Here is a 17,775-nt window from a genome sequence, read left to right on the forward strand (position 1 = left end):
TTATTTGTATATACTGTGTTTTAGTTACTTAATTTCACATTGCAGATTCGCAGCTTACTAAATTAGTCAAATTAGACCATTTCACATTTTCCCACATCATTTGTGGGATCAATATACCCACCTTAAATAGACCAGATCTGCAAACATTAATGTTTCATTAAAAAGGATTTCAGATTATACTGCTAACTACATGTAAGAAAAAAATGAACTAATTTATTCAATGCCATTTAATGTCCTCAGGACATCTTAAATCACATCTCGAAGTTATTTTACAATTGTGTAGTTACTTGGATAGGTACTAGAGAGACAACTTCAATGTTTTAATAATAACTTTAGCATTACTCTACACACTTCAAAATAAAATGATCTTTATATTAAGCATCCCCTCAGTCATATACTGAAGCCAGGATTACCTCCTGTTCTTTGTCTTTTTGCTTCTTATGCTCATCACTTTTTTCTCTGTTTTCTTTCCCCTGAGATTTGGAGCTAGATGGTGCTTTTGCTTTAAGATCTGTCTTTTCTCCAGCAAGGACCCTCCTCACCGACTCATCACTGGAAAGCTGGATAGTAGGAAAGGAAACTGATTAATATTATTTTTCCACTTCTTTTACACAAAACTGCTAGGGTGACTGATCCGCTATGTTTATTCTTGTAGAGAGGAAACATAACTCTTGGATCTACCCAAGTGTTTTACCTTCAACTAGTTTTGCAAGTTGCATTCTCACACTTTGCTAAGGCAGCTTTACAAGGTTATAAAGCCTTGTGCAGAATATAAATGCTAAGCAAGGATAATGGTCTCATCGCCATAAATTCATGAAATAAAAACAGGGCAGTTAAATAAAATGCAACACTTGCAATTTATTAAGAACACATTAAGAGGAAACGATCTACACCACCAAGTGAGTAAATGACACAACTTGGAACTTGAAGGGCTAAGAAATCCAATGCTCTTTTTCCTTGACATCCTACTATCAAGTCTTCAGCCAGTGCCGAACTGAATACAAATGAAGTGTCTGAGAATCACTGAATAGATATTTCCCCAAACTATTACATCAGAAAACAATCGTTTTCACATTCTCTAAGCAAACATGGGGATGAGTTATGATTCAAATTAATCATCATCGTCTCCCATGGCTGATGAAATATGCCCCACACTAATTTTTTTTTAATGTTTTCTTTGGGGGAAAAAACACTTAAATGTAATATATATGTCAATCAAGAAAACGGTAGAATATTCCTGTTTGCTGAACAAAGGATGGTGTACTTCTTAATTAAGTTTCCATTAATAACATAATTATTAATCAGAATGCAGTCAAAACACTTTCACTTTATTCTAACTAATGACAAGTTTTCAACATGGGTAATCACATAAAAGCATAAGAAGTACAATCAGGAATAGACCATCTGGCCCCTCCACCATTCAATAAGATGATGGCTGATATTTTACTTTTGCGCCACCTTTTTTTTGCATTAACCCCATATTCCTTGACTGAGATGAGATCTCATTGGATTCACTTGCCTAGAAGGCTGTCCTTGAACGTGATAAATTTTTGGCTGCTAAGGGAATCTTCATGAGACAATCTCTGCAACCTTTGTTGCACTCAAATTGCCTATAATTACAATAGTTCCTTTGTTATGCAGAATTAAAAACGAGAAGCTCTTCCTGCCACAGCCCAGAAATCTGAGCATAGCCAAAAGAATCAGGCCAATGGTCTGGATTTCCTCATGCTTGAATAAAATAAATTTTTTATTATTACAAATAAGTCCTACAAATTGAATTCTTCACTTACAACAGACATCCCATCCTCACAGCTATGAATGTGAATTCCCCAACAATAGGAATAGCATGAATGACAAGGATAAACACAAACCAATTAATGACTGTTTGGATGACTGCCAGCTTCCATCTTAAATGCTGAAACAGCACGTCTTATGTTGACATCTTTCTCAATTATTATGTGAAAGAAACATCAGAATTACGTGATAAAGGATAATAACTGCAGTAATTGAAAACCCATGATAAGCACCTTCTACCCTTCAAAATGCAAGACTCGTTGCTCATTTTAATTATTGGGGGTATGAAGATGTTCTTGGAAAACTAAAAATTGACTAAAATAAAAATCATTCTGGGGAAAATCAGATGCTGATGCTACATAGAAGGTCATTCAATCCCTGAGGCTGTTCCAACATTGGATCATTCCGAATCTGCTTTGGTCTCATGTCACTAAAAACTTTAACTTTACAGTCATTATATCAGGCTCAGTCCTGAAATTTCGTCAATTGACCTAATGTACGCCATCCTTGAAGGGTGAATTCATGATTTCCTTCACGCTTCCAGATTTTAAATCATGCTGCCTGATTCTGCACTTCCACACTCAGGAAATAGGTTCTTATCCAATAATTTAATCTTCTTCCAACTGTGTAACTTTTACTGTTAGTTGGTCTTTATATTGCTCCCTACTAAGGCACTGGTTTCACTGATTAGTGGCACCCATGCTGACTCCATGATTGATAAATGACTATGCAAGTCCAGCCACCTTCTAACCAAAAGGATGGCAAGTGCTGGTAGTTATGGAACTAACTGCTGGTAGCAGTTAGTGTTCCAGCCCCAATCTAAACATGCCCAAACCATAGTAACAGGACATGAAAGTATTTAAAGTATGGCACCCCTGATATTGCAGCACTCCTCAGTTCTGCATTGGAGCAGCTGTTTAGATATTGTGCTTGGAATAGTGCTTGAACCCACATTTTGTTTTGACACAGAGGCCAAACCCACTTGGCCACAACTAACACCTGAATAGAAGATCATAATACAATCAGAATTAGTTGTGGTGTTCTTATGTAACAACTCTACTAAGCCTTTTGCAGTTCAAAAAACTAGCTCACTACCACCTTCTCCAGTGTCTTTCTCAACCACCTCCTCCCTGTGACTGAAGACTGCTCCTCAGATCACAGTGTGGATTCCTCTAAAGCCACCTGCACTCCATCCACTACACATAGCCTTTTTCCCTCAGACTCAATAAAACCACTGACTTGGAGAGGGACCATAGAACATTCTCTTCAAATTCAGCTGCCCATAGAAATTCATCTCCACCTTATGTTTGTTACATGATGGCACGCAAGCCATGATTCTAATAACTGAGCTAAGCTCAATGAAGACTGGAGTCTTCAAGGGTGCGTCTTTTGCCCAGACAATTTTTTCAATCTTTCTCACTGCACTGCTGCACCTCACTTTTAGCAAGCTTGTTGCTGGACTAGAGCTGATCCATAGGACTGATGGAAAACTGCTCAACATATAGTACCTATACTCCAGAACTAATATCGTTCCAACCTCAGTGGTTGTGCATCAATATGCAAATAGGGCTTGCATCTGCATGCTTTCAGAGGCCATGCTCTCATTCACTGAAGTATACAAGAGTATGGGCCCCTGCTGTGCAAGATGTCTCTGACAATAAAGGTTCATGGCGAGCCCCTGCAAAATATGGACCATTTGTCATATCTCAGGACCTACTCCTCAGTGAAGGAAATCATTGATGATGATAATTTGTCACTGCCTTCAATGCTCCAGCAGAGTCTTTTGGAAAAATAAGTGTTTGAAGATCAAAATCTCAAACCTGGCAGAAAATTCATGGTCCATAAGCAGAAGTGATATCTCTTCTTTTTTGCGCTTCTAAGATCTGGGCTACCTACAGCAGACACCTCCTAGACACTGAAAAATGCCTCCAGTACCATCTCTGCAAAATCTTCCAAATCCATTTGAAGAAAGTTTGGCATGCTGACCTTCATCAGTTAGGGCATAGGAGTTGGAATATTATGTTGCAGTTGTACAAGTCATTAGTGAGGCCACACTTGGAGCACTGCTTACAGTTTTGGTCATCCTGTTATTGGAAAGACATGGCTAAACTGGAAAGACTGCAGTAAAGATTTATGAGGATGTTACAGGGACTAGAAGGCCTGAATTATAGAGAGAGGTTGGCAAGGCTAGGTCTTTATTCCTTGGAATGTAGGAGAATGAGGGGCGACCTTAAAGAAATGTTTAAGATTATGAGAAGCATCGATAAGGTGGATGGTAAGAGTCTTTTTTCCAGGGTAGGGGAGTCCAAAACTAGGGGGCATCGACTTAGGGTGAGAGGGGAAAGATTTAAAAGGGACCTGAAGGGCAACTTTGTGGTGGGTATATGGAATGAGCTGCCAGAGGAAGTGGTTGAGGCAGGTACAATAGTATCATTTAGGAAGCATTTGGATAGAAACATGGAGGGGCGGGGCTTAGAGGGATATGGGCTGACTGCAGGAAATTGGAACTAGCTGAGTGGACAATATGGTCGGCATGGACTAGTTGGCCAAAGGGCCTATATCTGTGCTGTATTGCTCTATGACTCTATATTGCTCCTTTAAGTGAAGTGTCCTTGAAGAGCAAAGAAATTGTTTTCCTTATTATAATGATTCACTCTTTGGTGTACAGGATACAATATATATGCAGATGACATAAAACTTGAGGAGGCGTAGTGAATTGTGAGGAGGATAGGAATAGACCAACTTCATGGCACTAGCACATCTTGTCATGTTTTGGATATTTGTATCGAATCAGGCCCCTCGTCTGAAGTTGCTAATCCATCTGTATGTCAACAAGTACAGGTACTAGTAGCTTCTTCATTACCTCAACAGAAAAATCTAGCCTGCAGTGTTTGTATTACTCCATCACTTTTCTCAATTACCCATCATCAATATATTGGCAAGAATCATGAAAAATTGACGGTAATGAAATGGTTGAGTAAGAGTGAGCTAATAAGCATGTGCACCCCACAGAAGGGAAGTGCAGAAAGAAATTGAACATCTTATATTCATCCTGCTATCCATTTCCTCTTCCCCAGAAACATTTACCTTGTTAAGGCAACATTTTGCAATAGCTTGCAAAAGCTCATTAGTTTTCTCTGGTTCATGACCAGCCACGACACGTGCAGGTTTCACAGACAAAGAATCACCAGACACCATTGTCACTACATCAATAGCCTTCTGAAGGAATGCAATTTTAGCATCTTTATCCTGACAAAATAAAAGGAAAATACATAAGTTGGCAAGCCAGAATTTCCACTTAAAACTTATAATAATTGTGCATACCAAATGAAAAGAACAAATCTGCATTTATATAGCAGGCCTCAGAGGCTGTGTCATGAATATTATGTTGGAAAACAAGGCAACCAATGTGAATGTGGGAGCTGAGATAGACAGTTGAGACATTAATTGAAGGATAAGTGCCAGCATGGCACACGGTGGACTTTCCTTCTCATCTCCAGCAAGTACTCCCATCGGATTACCTTTAAAGTAAACAGATGAGCCTTCAATTAACAACATACAAAAGCTTGACTCAAATCTAAAAGCAATATTTCAATAATCACTTAAGTATCAGTTTAGATTCTGTGCTGAAATACTGCAGCAGATTTAAATTCACAACTAATTCACTGAAAAAAAACCAAACTACTGGGAGAACTCTGCAAATTGAGCAGCATCTGTGGAACAAAGGAATGGTCACTGTTTCAGGTTGAGACCCTGCATCAGGACCGAGAGTGCAGAAGGAAGATAGACAGTATATAGAATTGAGAGGGAAGGGGGGGGGGGGGGGGACCGAGGGTGGGAGGTGATAAGTGGAACCAGATTTTTTTTTGGGTGAGGGAAGAGAGGGGAATGATGGGCAGCTCTAACCAGGTGAGAGTGGTGAGGGTAGAGACACAGACTGGTAGATGATATGTGGAACCAGATAAATGGAGGAATGATGGGCAGATGGAACCAGGTGGGGAGGGGATAGGAAACGCAAACCAGTGGAGAAGAAACCAGATAGGTGGGTATGCAGGTTTTAGACAAATCGATTATAATTTTAAAATAAATGGCCAACTCAGCACAATATGATTGAAGTAATATTACCCGGCTAACTCTTTAAAAACATAGATGTCAAAAGCCTGAAGAAGAGAATTGTTTGGTCAGTTCCATCCCAAGTACACATTATTTTAAATCACTACTGCAACGTAATAGCATTCAAACAAAATATACTTTAGTAATACATGAATAAATATTTGTGAATCTATGGAAAAGAGTAGGATCTCTATAAGATCTCCAGGCAACTTCCAGGAGGAGGAAAAAAATACTAAATTCATTTTGAACAAAAACATTTTTTTAGGATCTGGTAAAAACAGATCAAGTTCCCCTGGAATTTGGATTAAAATTAACGTTGACTACAGGGCCCATCTGCTAGCTTTAAAAATTTTAATTGAAATAATTCTAATCAATTGCAGATTAACATTTTTACTGCCTCCTGAAGAGTGAACAGCAACCAGTTTTTATTTCCCCCACTGTCTATATTATTTCAAAGTTGTAAAATAGTTGCTTGCAGAAAACTGCCCACAATTAAAAAACAAATTAATAATTTCATTCAAAAACAATAAGTACATTTGACAGGGATCTGCATCCATCCCTGGTTTAGAAGCAATTGAAGCTGACAAAGTTACCAATTATGGAAAAGTATTCCATTTCCTAGCATTAGTATCCTTTACCTTAATTACACCAAGTCTTTCTCATCCACCTCTACCCCATTTAGTATCAAAATACATCTTATCCACAATTACATTCATACAAGATAATTGAGACACAAAGCTAGATTACAGATGCAATAGTGTTTACCACATAACCAAATTAGGTTAAAAGCAACAACAACATTAAGACAGATCAAGGCAACAGTCTTTTATCTTCAAAAAACATTATCCACAGCAGGATTGTTATAAAGCACTGAATGGGTTTTATTGCAGGTCATTCCTTTAACTTTTTGTAATGATTAACACCCAATAAATCACATAAAACACACAATAAATCACAATGTATCAAAGTATCAAGGGAGGTGGCTTATAATGTACATCAAAGAGTAGTTATTACTTAAGAATTTATTTCATTTACAGGTTATTATGGCACAAAATGCTTTGCTTCAAGATTTGAAGCTATAATCTAAAAGTAATTTTTACTTCAAGTTTCTGGCACAAAAATTGTTAATCAAACTTATTACAATAAAAGCTTGCAATTTCTGCACGAAATTACGACCAAACGAATTGTTCTTGTTTGACATTTCTCACTGACAGTCAACTAAATCTCTATCTTGTTAAAATGAGAATGTGAAGCATTTTTGACTATTTTCCCCAAAGATAACCATATATATTTAACTAAAGCCATATAAAATGTTTTTCTCTGAAGACCCTATTTCTTTTAGGTCTTTGATATCCTGGACTCTACAGGACAAAGAGATTGGTATCTTTAAAAGGTTCCTGCAAAAATTCTGAGACAATAGGTGATTCGTTAACCAGGTGCAGAAAGTGCTGGAGGGCTCCAGATCATAAATTGAATTTTCCCCCTCAATCCTCACATCATAATTATTTTTCCATTACACATCTCTGGAAATCCAAGTTGATAACAGCATGGCAAAACCAATAAGGCATCTGGGACCCCTTAAATGTACAAAGGCACATCTCCTTAACTAATTTACCAAACTAACAGTGGGACATCACAATTCATGATGATTTGCAAGCTTTACCTCACCACAGGTTGTTTTATTCCACCAAATCCACTAATATTGGCGGACACTGCAAACTTGCCATTATTTCTCCAGCAACTTCTAGGGCCATGCTTCAACAAGGCAATCTCACTTAAGGTACTGGGAGGAAATGAATTCATACATTTACAACACCAGTTGCTTGAACAGAGTCGCCATTGGCAGCACATCTGACTAACTCCTTGAATAGGTCAATCATATATACAGAAACTACTCAACATCCTGTGCTCGAAGACAATAAAAAAAAGTACATAACACATCTTATTAATCTAAATTTTGTTAAGGAAAGCAAGTAACATTTTGGAATGTTTGTCTGTCAAAGATCATTAAGTTGTAAAGTATATGCAACTGGATTCATTGATACAGCTGACCAAAACCATATGCTCATGGCTTGCTAAAGATAGTATATATTATCACAGATTCATAAATGGCACAGAAAAAAGCCATGCAACCCACAGAGTCCATGCCAACTCCCAGCAGAGCAATACAGTTAGTCACAATCCCCCTCCTTTCCCCTTAATCTTGCCATTTTTCTTCCCTTAAGGACCTTTTGACAGCCTGAATGGCTTTATTTCACCTTACATACTACTGAGTAAAACAATGTTTATCCTTGCATCTTCCTGTATCTTTTACCTATTACTTTTTGTTCATTGAAATCCACTAATAAGAACAGTTTCTCTTTATTCTTCTAAACCAGCTGTAACTCTCTATTAGATCACCTCTCAAAACTTCGATTCAAAAAGAGAATAACCCTAACTTCTGCCATCTAATCTTGTTGCTGAAATTCTGTCAGTGCAACAGTGGAAGCATTCCAGCAAGTTTTTCTACACTTTCTCTAGGACCTTTACATGCTTTTTAAAGCATAGTGACCAAGAACTGAAAACAATACTCCAGTCACCAATCAGAAACTTAATAATTTTAAATGAAATAGCATTCACATGTTTTAAGGAATGGTTTCTTGATTTCCAATGCGTTGATGAATCTCTACTGCACATCATTCTCAGGCCAACATATCCATCTCGACCAGCAGTACCGCAACTGAGCATAATACTCCAAACGTCATTGGATCAAGCCTTTATTTCTCATACAGCTTCAATTGTAATAGCTAACAGCCAATCATTTGCTAAAAACTATTTACAGCTTGCAACCTGGCTACAAGCTTTAAATGATCTGTCTACTTGGATTCTCACACAGCTTTGATCCTTTATGGATCTTAATTTTTCACTATTTAAATCAAACACTACATTTCTTTCTTAAGAAAAGTAAAAAACCATAGATCTTCTCACAAGCTTTATTCACGGTTTTAATCAGCCTCTGCTCCTTGCAAGTTTCTGCTCCAATCTAAACTACTTATTGTCCTTCCTAATTTAATGCCATCTAGAAATGTGGAGTGAAAAAATTTGGGAATGTATATCCAAATCCTAAATTGGATGATAAATTTGAGATAGTACAGATCTCTGGCAGATATAATTTGCCACATCCTGCCAATCCAAGTGCACATCTTTTATCTTCACACTGTCTCCAATCTCCCAACTAGTATCCAAACCAAGTTCAAAAGATTTCAACTCTATCAGCTCTCATTCTGAGGTTTTGTATGGAACCCAAATTGAGGAGAGACAGCATTACAATTTTATGGCCTCTCTCCTTTCGGCTGAGTTCCTCACTGGGTTACAAAATTAGCAAATTTTACATTATAGCTATTATTTATAGCTCATTTTATAAACTCTTTTCAATGTATACAATTATTTCCCACTTACCTTAACATTATCAGATTTCATCTCAAAGTCTGTATACAGTCCTTTCAAGAACCCAGTGATCCTTATAACCTATAAACAGAGAGGGAGAGTAACTTGAACATGTTTTTATTTGACTACGACTGGTATTAGTGGCTCATCCAACTCAGAAACCAGCCCATTCGTTCTTCAAGTTGGTTGTCATCACTCCCTTCTCAACAAACTGACTCTCAATCTTTTCATTCTTGCCAACCATCCTCCCATCAAAATTCTTCCCAAAGCTTTAAATGCATTGTCAATTTCCTACACTGTTCTCTATTTTAGGTTCTTATTACATACAACCTGCTTAAAAAAAAACCTATTCCCTGACTGGGAATACAATGTATTTGTTCTAGGAAGCTTGTCTCCAATGCATTCGACGAACTCTTCCCCAAGATTTCTACATCACCTATGTTGGAAGCTCCCTACATTCCTTGAATGATACTCTGTCCAACAGTACAGCCACTGATGGAGGACCTACAGAATACTCCCACCCATGATTTCTTTCCATTATTCTTTCTTATTACAACCCAACCTGATTCTACTTCTTGATTTCTACAGCCAAGATAATTTCTAATCACTGTACTAATACCATATTTTGTTATGAGCGCCATTCCACCTCTGTTGGCAGAAAGGCATGATTCTATGAGTAGGACAATGTTCAAGTAAGAGTAGCCATTTGAGAGGTTCATGGGTACCTCTCCTAATTTAGGCACCAGTTCCCAGATGTTGGATGAATGGTTGGAAGTGGCATTGTCATGTCTGAAGCTAATGCCTAGGTTGATGCCAAATTGCATTTCCAGAGGGCAGTTAAAAGTTAATTACATTGCAGTGGAACAGGAATCCCTTATGCTATATAGATGTGTAATTTACTCTCAATGCTATGAAAGTGGTTAGAAGTACACACACCTCTAGCTCCAGATGTAGAAATAATTTTTCCCTGTATACTCAAAACGTGCAAGGGAAGAAAAAGACTTACATCTTCTTATTCTGCCCCCAAAGGTTAAGCATTATTTGAGAACACCATAAGACAATTTCCATAATTCACCTTCAATTACGCATAAACCATGCAACAATGATAGCCTATTTTTTTGATCAAAGGATGTAGTGAAAATGAAAAGCTGATTGTGCATCAAAGTTATTCATATGAGCTTTAAAAATCTACACCAACACTTAGGGGTTCAGTAAAGGCTGGAGAATAGGCTAGTAAAACAAATGTGACCTACATGTCAAGAAGCAAAGTTAAATGGATAACTACAGGCCATTTGTACAACAACTTCAGTTCAATATAAAATAAAGGAATTAATTACAAGTAAACGCTAATATCCACGTGTTGCAGAGGGTGAAAATCCTGACAACATTGAGGAAGTGACAACTAACGGACTGTGATGAGCTCAGTGGAATGGATTTTTCCAAAAGGTATTTGACAAAATTCCTCACAAAGGATTGTAATAAAGCTCAAAGCTATGACCATCACAACAAATTTTGAAAATGAAATTGAAATTAACTTAAAAGAAAACAATTAAGGATACTCTTTTCAGGGGAGGGATGGATTGGGTAGAGGGCAGAGTACTGAGCAAGATGCTACTCTTTTCAAAGTGGATACCGACCTTAGCCATTTCTACAGAATTACTGAGGCTGTTATCCGGTCTGAACGCAACCAAAACAGGAGAGTCAAAATCCAAAAACAGAACTTACTGAAACATACCAAATTTCCTAAGCAGTGATTCGAGCCAAAAGGGTAGTAGAAAATTACACAAGAGCTACAGTGGATCAGGTGATCTGATACTTTTTTAAAAAATTTTTATTTACAGCATGGTAACAGGCCCTTCCGGCCCAACAAGTCCGCACCACCCATTTTAAACCCAAATTAACCTACCCATACGTCTTTGCAATGTGGGAGGAAATCGGAGCACCCGGAGGAAACCCACGCAGACACGGGAGAACGTACAAACTCCTTACAGACAGTGACGGGAATCAAACCCTGGTTGCTGGCACTGTAATAGCGTCGCACTAACCGCTACGCTACCGTGCCACCCCAACTTCCTGAATAGCCCCACATGAATGAGCGAATAAATGTGTAACCCTTTGTTTTGGTTCCAATGTTAGAAACTTTTTTAATTAATGTGCTTTCTATATTACATGATTTTCAGTTTGTTGGTTGTTTTCTCTATTTGCGCACATTACCTTTGAGATATCTTCCATGTATGGTGTATTAAACTGACTAAAACTGAAAATTTTTTGGACAGTCATTAATAATAGTCTTTAACAAATCACAGTGCTCCCCCAAATATGGAGGTCAGGTAATTATCAACACATGAAATAAGGTCAAAGTAACTATTGGAGCAACACGTATATATTATGTACATTTACGTCAATATAATATTAACCAATTGTAATAGGAGGCCAAAAAAAAGTAACAGGCAAAGCGAATATTGGTCTAATGAGGCTGCTTTCGTCCAAAAGGAGGAACTGTTAGAAAGCTAACTAATACTAGTTGATCATCTTCCTTTCTGACCCTGCCTTGTGTGCATCAACTTTAAAAATCTCTTACAATGTTGTGATTGAGCTTACAGATACAGGTATTGTTTTGAAACAAATTATAAAGTCCCAGATACCCATAAACAGAACATTACAATGTCTGAAACTGAGATGGAGCCTAAGAAAATAAAACAATTTTTATGGGTGCATACAGTCCTGGTTTCCAAAATAGTAGAAAGATTGAATTCATTCCCTCCAAAAGTTAGAATTCTTGTGCACAATATTATGGCCTTTCACCCTAATGGCAGTCCACAAATGATCATTGAAGTTTGTGGAAGGAGTATACTGAATTGGAATGCTTGTCATTTAATGTAATACTGCTGAACAATTGTTTTGATATAACATTATTATTAGTCAACACATTAAAACTCTGTATGAAACCACTGAATCACCTGGAGATTATTATTGGAACAACCTTTTGCAACTGTAACCAAACACAAGATCTATTAGGAGGTGTTCCTGCCTACATTTTGACAACCTCTTTAATACCTTTCTACGCAGTGGCTTTAAATGTTACACACAACCTTTCCATTAGTACATTAAATAAAACCCAAGTTTTCAGTTGAAAATTTAGTTTTCTATGTTTGCATTTTCCATTCTGAGTGATTTAATTCTAGTTTATCTGAATTACTAATTCTGTTTATTGGTCTTACATATAAAAATGTCAGAATTCTTTCTGCATCTCTAAAATAAACTTTGGAAAGTGGCAATAGATATTTTTGAAGTGCCTTTGAAAATTACCGATATCACCTTTCTGTCACCAGTGTAGATTATTTTACAGAGCTTTGTTTAATTTTTGGTTGATTATTTTCCCAATTTGTTTCAGATGAACTTGGCCATTTCCTACGTTAATAAATACTTACATAATTTTCTTAAATTAGGTTTCCTGAAATAAACATAGCTTCAACTTTGAATCAACATCTTGAAGTAAACAAAACCACTTTTTGGCAATACAGAAGTCATTGTTATTTTTGCAGTCTCTGGTAAACATTCAAAAATAATAAGGACCTAAACTGTTTGCGCCAATGGACTTTTGAGAAAACTCCATGGTGGTGTTTATTTACCATAGTGACAGAACAAACAAATTGAACTTCCATGCAACACACATTACAACATCATTGTTTATGCACTTCAAGTGTACAAATATTTACAACCTGGTAACAAGTTAACTAAGCAACTGTATTGAAATAACTTTGGTTTTCTGGTCCACATTTGGTATCTACCATGTTGTAAATTTTTCATGAGTATATGTCAACATGCCCCATGTTGGGACAAATCAGCATGGGCTTGCTGCAGTCAGGCCCTCAAAAGTAGGAACACAATAGGGAAAGCTTGATGAAGGTTAGTGCTTCACCTTCTTGAACTTAGGATGAAAGAAAATGTCTATCACCTTGATTTTGCCCCTTGCCAGATCAAGGAACCAAAAAAATTTTTAAGCTAATATAATTTGAATGTAAAAGCAGGGATGTCCTTGTCTTACAACTTGAATGCTAAATGGTAAGCTTTATTTTTTTACTTAATCTTTTAGAGGATTCAGTTACCAATAATTTCTCAAAGGTTTTACTAACATCAATAAATTCTACTATCCAAAATTCTTAAATTGATTTGTCTACATTTTAACATTACTTCATATAAAATAAATTTGCTTTTCTATGGAGTATCAATTTGTGCACAATTTCTTCTACATTCTGCAATTCAGAGCTAGATCATGGAATTATGTGTCCTGAATGCATTTGTGTCTGCTTAGAGAATGTGTGCACCAAGTCTGTGCAGCAGAGCCTAATCTCTAGTCCTCTTGGACCTCCTCATCATTGGACCAAGACATCACCCTGTCAAGACCCTTTGGTAGATGGTATGCATTGACCACTGAACGACAAAAGGATTCATGCATAGGCATCTGCCACTCCTCAGAACTGGAATAGAAGCTAGTCATCCTCTATCCTGCCCAAAAAGAAGTGAATTCTGCTAACCAGGATCAAGTATATAAGCAATAGAAACTTTCAAAGTAGAATGTTTAAAGATACTTTCTCGATGAAATTGTATAAAAGATGTACAGTAGCCAAAGGCTGCACAGCAGATCTACAAATAGAAACTTAAATAAAATTTAGGGAAAAGGAGTTGTATGCATGCCATCCATAAAAGAGCCATCCAGCCTTATTACACTTTCTGGTTCTTGGACTGTACCCTTCAATCTTACACCCAAGAATTAAATGTGATGTTGTCTGCGCCTATCACACTATCAGCAGCTAGTTCCAAACCCATAATTGTCCTCAAGTTCCTTCTAATTCTTCCCACAATTACTTAAATCTATGCCCCTGGTTATTGGCCTCTCTGCTAAGGGAAATAGATCCTTCCCATCCACAGTATCATGGTGGCTAGAACCTTTTATTCACCTCACTTAAACTTCTTCTCAGCCTCCTCCACTCTAAAGAAAAACAATTCCAACTTATTCATGATTTCCTCTCAGGTAAAATTCTCTAGTTCTGGCAATATCTTCATAAATTTCCTCTGCACCCTGACTATAACATGGCTATAACTGTTTTCAGTACTCCAGCTATGACCTAGCTAAAATTTTATACAGTTCATTTTATCCCATGCCATGGCCAATAAAGAAAAGGATCCCCTTATTAACTACCATTTCTATATGTTCTATTACTTTCAGAGATCTGTGGACATGTAGTTCAAGATCTCTAAATTGTGCTACTGTTATTAGTATCCCATCACTTATTGTGAATCCTCTTGCCTTGTTCAACATTCCTTACACTTCTCTGGACTGGATTCCATCTGCCATTTTTCTGCCCACTTAACCAATCCATTGAAACCTTGTTCCTGTCCATTGTTTTCTCCCACACTATTAAATACACTACCAATTTTTGCATCATCTACAAACGTATTAATCATGTCTTCTATATTGAAGTTTAAATCATTAATATCACAAACAGGAAAGGACTTAGCAATGTACCCTGATGGAACCCAACAGCAAACAGCCTTCCCGACAAAACATCTATTGATGGTTACTCTTTGCTTTCCATCAGAACTAATTTTAGATCCTCTTTCCTGGATCTTGGGCTTTTATTTTATTGACCATTCTACTGCTTGGAACCTTTAGCTAAACCCTTGCTATAAATTGATAGACTACATCAAATTTAGTACCTTCATTACCCCTACTGATTACCTTCTCAATGTACTCATATGCATTCTTATCCAGGTCTGGCACTTTTTATACTGTTTTAGTCTTTCTATTCTTGTTATCAGACTTATTTTTGCCTCAATGCTTTCACATATGCTCCTTGAATTCCATGTGGTCTGAGATTGGGGTCATAGCTTTCACGTTTATTTCATACCCTCACAATCCCTTTCCCTAATGCCACTCAGATCTCTAGTGCTAATTTCTTTTTCACATGAGGCTGATTCCTCTTCCTAAATCATATCTTGGCTGAGTAAATTGGATATTCCCGTGACTACACTAATTCTAACTGACAGAATCATTACCACCAAAGTGCTCTACCACAGGCATCTCATCTAAAAGAAAATCCTTATTCAAGCATTGATAGGGTTGAAACAAAATCCAATGTAGAGTAAAAAAGAGACTAATTTTTATACGAGAATTTTTGCATCCCTTTCTGATGCTCAAACTGTTTTACAGCCAAAGGTGTACTTTTTAAATATTGTCATGGCTGTAATATAGAAAAAAAAGAGCAACAGTCCAGATTTTCATACTCAAGTCTCTGGAGCAGGACTTGAACTGTCTGACTTGCAGTAAGGCAAAATATCACACAGGTGACATGAAAGCCCCTGCAAAGCCATTGAGACTGTTCAGAATAAGTTTGGATATTGCAATGGTTTGCCACGGCATTATAACGTTGAGCTTTGAATGAATGAATGAGTAGACCGCAATATAACTCAGATTTTCTGACTTGAGTAAGAATGCCACAGAATAGTAAAAGAAAACTTATAAATTTGTGGGAGTTTTGTTACTTTCGTTTTCTGAGTAATGCAGTTTCTATTTGGGAGGTTGGTGGTCACTGACAAGGCTAACAGTTACTGTCCATTTCTAATTGTCCTTGTGATGCTGCTGCTGTCTACTTGAACCCCCTATTGTCTTTCTGATGAAGATACTCCCAATGTTATTGGGTAAGGGATTCCAAGATTTAGACCCAGTGATGATGAAGGGACAGCAATGTATTTCCAAGTTGTCTCTTGGAGGGGAACATGCAAGTCATGGTTATCTCAAGCTGCTGCCTTTGTTCAACTTGGTGTTACAGGTGACAGGTCTAGAAGAAATTCTCACAGGCAAAAGGGCTGCTTTGGCTTGGTTGGATTTAAGTTTCAAGTGTTGGGGCCACATTCATCTAGGCAGCTGGTGTATTCTATCATACTCCTGACTTATCCCTTGTAGACAACAGAAAGTCTAAGGGCAGTCAGTAAGGGAATCACTTACCAGAGATTACCCAACCCATTTTAGCAGCTATAGTATTTTTATGAATGGCCCACTTAATTTTATGGTCAATGGATATTAATGGTATGGGTCCAGGTAAAAGTAATACTATTGAATCACAAGAGTAAATGGTTAGACTTTCTCTTGTCCAAAGTAGTTTTTGCCTGTAACATGTGGTACCAATATTACTTGCCACTCATCAGCCTGTGATGAATATTGTCTAGGTTTTGTTGCATGCAGGCTAGGGCTGCTTCGTTTTTCCAAAGATTTGCTAGTAGAATTAAATAGAATGTATTCATCAGTGCAGATTCTACTTTGACCTTATGGTAAGAGGATAGTCATTGATGAAGCAGCTGATGATGATTGGTAAATTGGTTTATTATTGTCACATGTACCCAGGTACAGTGAAAATCTATGTTTATCATGCCATCCATACAGATTATTTCATTACATCAGTACATTGAGGTAGTACAAGGGAAAAGCAATAACAGAATGCAGAATAAAGTGTTACAATTACAGAGAAAGTGCAGTGCAGGCAGACATTAAGGTGCAAGGCCATGACGAGGTAGATTGTGGGGTCAAGAGATTGGGGCCAAAACATTGTATCTAGATTGAACAGTCGATATTTTTAGTCAGTATGTATTGTGCAGTAGATGCAGATGATATTAAAATGTAAGAAATAGAATGCCATTCCAACCTGTGAGCCTGAAACATTTTCATCAACTCCACTTTCCTGCTCATTTCCCATTGCAGCACTGCCCATAATTCAATAACCTCAGCTTTGAATATATTGTGAACACTTTGGAGGAGAGTATTTTAGAGATTCACATGCACCAGTTTCTTTCATTTCATTCCTAAATAGAATAAAATCTTTATTTCTGCTCTAACATTACATCTTTATAAATTTTATAAATTATAAACTTTATAAATTTCAATGAAATCATCTCTTATCCTTACATAAGAGTCCATTCTACCTAATATCTCTTCATGAAGTTACCTTCTCATGCTAACAATTAACCAAGTGAATCTTTGTTGCATGTCAGACAAATATGTCCTCCCCTTGATAAGGAGAACAAAAATGTACTTGAGTGGCATCAAATAAATGGTATTATTAATTGAGAATTACAGCATCTGTTAAACTGTAATCAATTCCATTGATGAAAATTACAATTTTCCTAAGTATTCTTATGACAATCTGATGTAGTAGCTGGAAAAAGAAAATGTAACCAGGAGAGTAATGAAACGTTTGGACAGCAGATACAGTTACAATGTTTAAAAGGCATTTGAACAGGTTCTTGGATAGGATAGGTGTAGAGGGATACTGATGTGGACAAATGGGATTTGATAGGCATCATGGTTGGCATGGATGAGGTGGGCCAAATGGGCCCATTTCTATGCTGTATGCTTCTATGATTCTATGAATCTATGAAACCAGT

At 37.1% G+C, this 17,775-nt stretch overlaps 1 protein-coding gene across 1 annotated transcript in view; it reads right to left on the bottom strand.

Moving 5' to 3' along the window:
- Nucleotides 1-17,775, bottom strand: part of traf3ip1 (TNF receptor-associated factor 3 interacting protein 1) — an 87,407-nt gene that overhangs the window by 63,835 nt on the left and 5,797 nt on the right. Inside the window, exons 2-4 of the mRNA XM_052024855.1 lie at nt 9,346-9,414; nt 4,882-5,043; nt 414-560 (exon numbers count right to left, since the gene is read on the bottom strand). Coding sequence (XP_051880815.1) covers nt 414-560; nt 4,882-5,043; nt 9,346-9,414 — 378 coding nt within the window. The remainder of the gene's footprint in view (nt 1-413; nt 561-4,881; nt 5,044-9,345; nt 9,415-17,775) is intronic.

The sequence above is a fragment of the Pristis pectinata genome, chromosome 1, assembly GCF_009764475.1.
Source record: "Pristis pectinata isolate sPriPec2 chromosome 1, sPriPec2.1.pri, whole genome shotgun sequence".
NCBI classification, from domain to species: Eukaryota; Metazoa; Chordata; class Chondrichthyes; order Rhinopristiformes; family Pristidae; genus Pristis; species Pristis pectinata.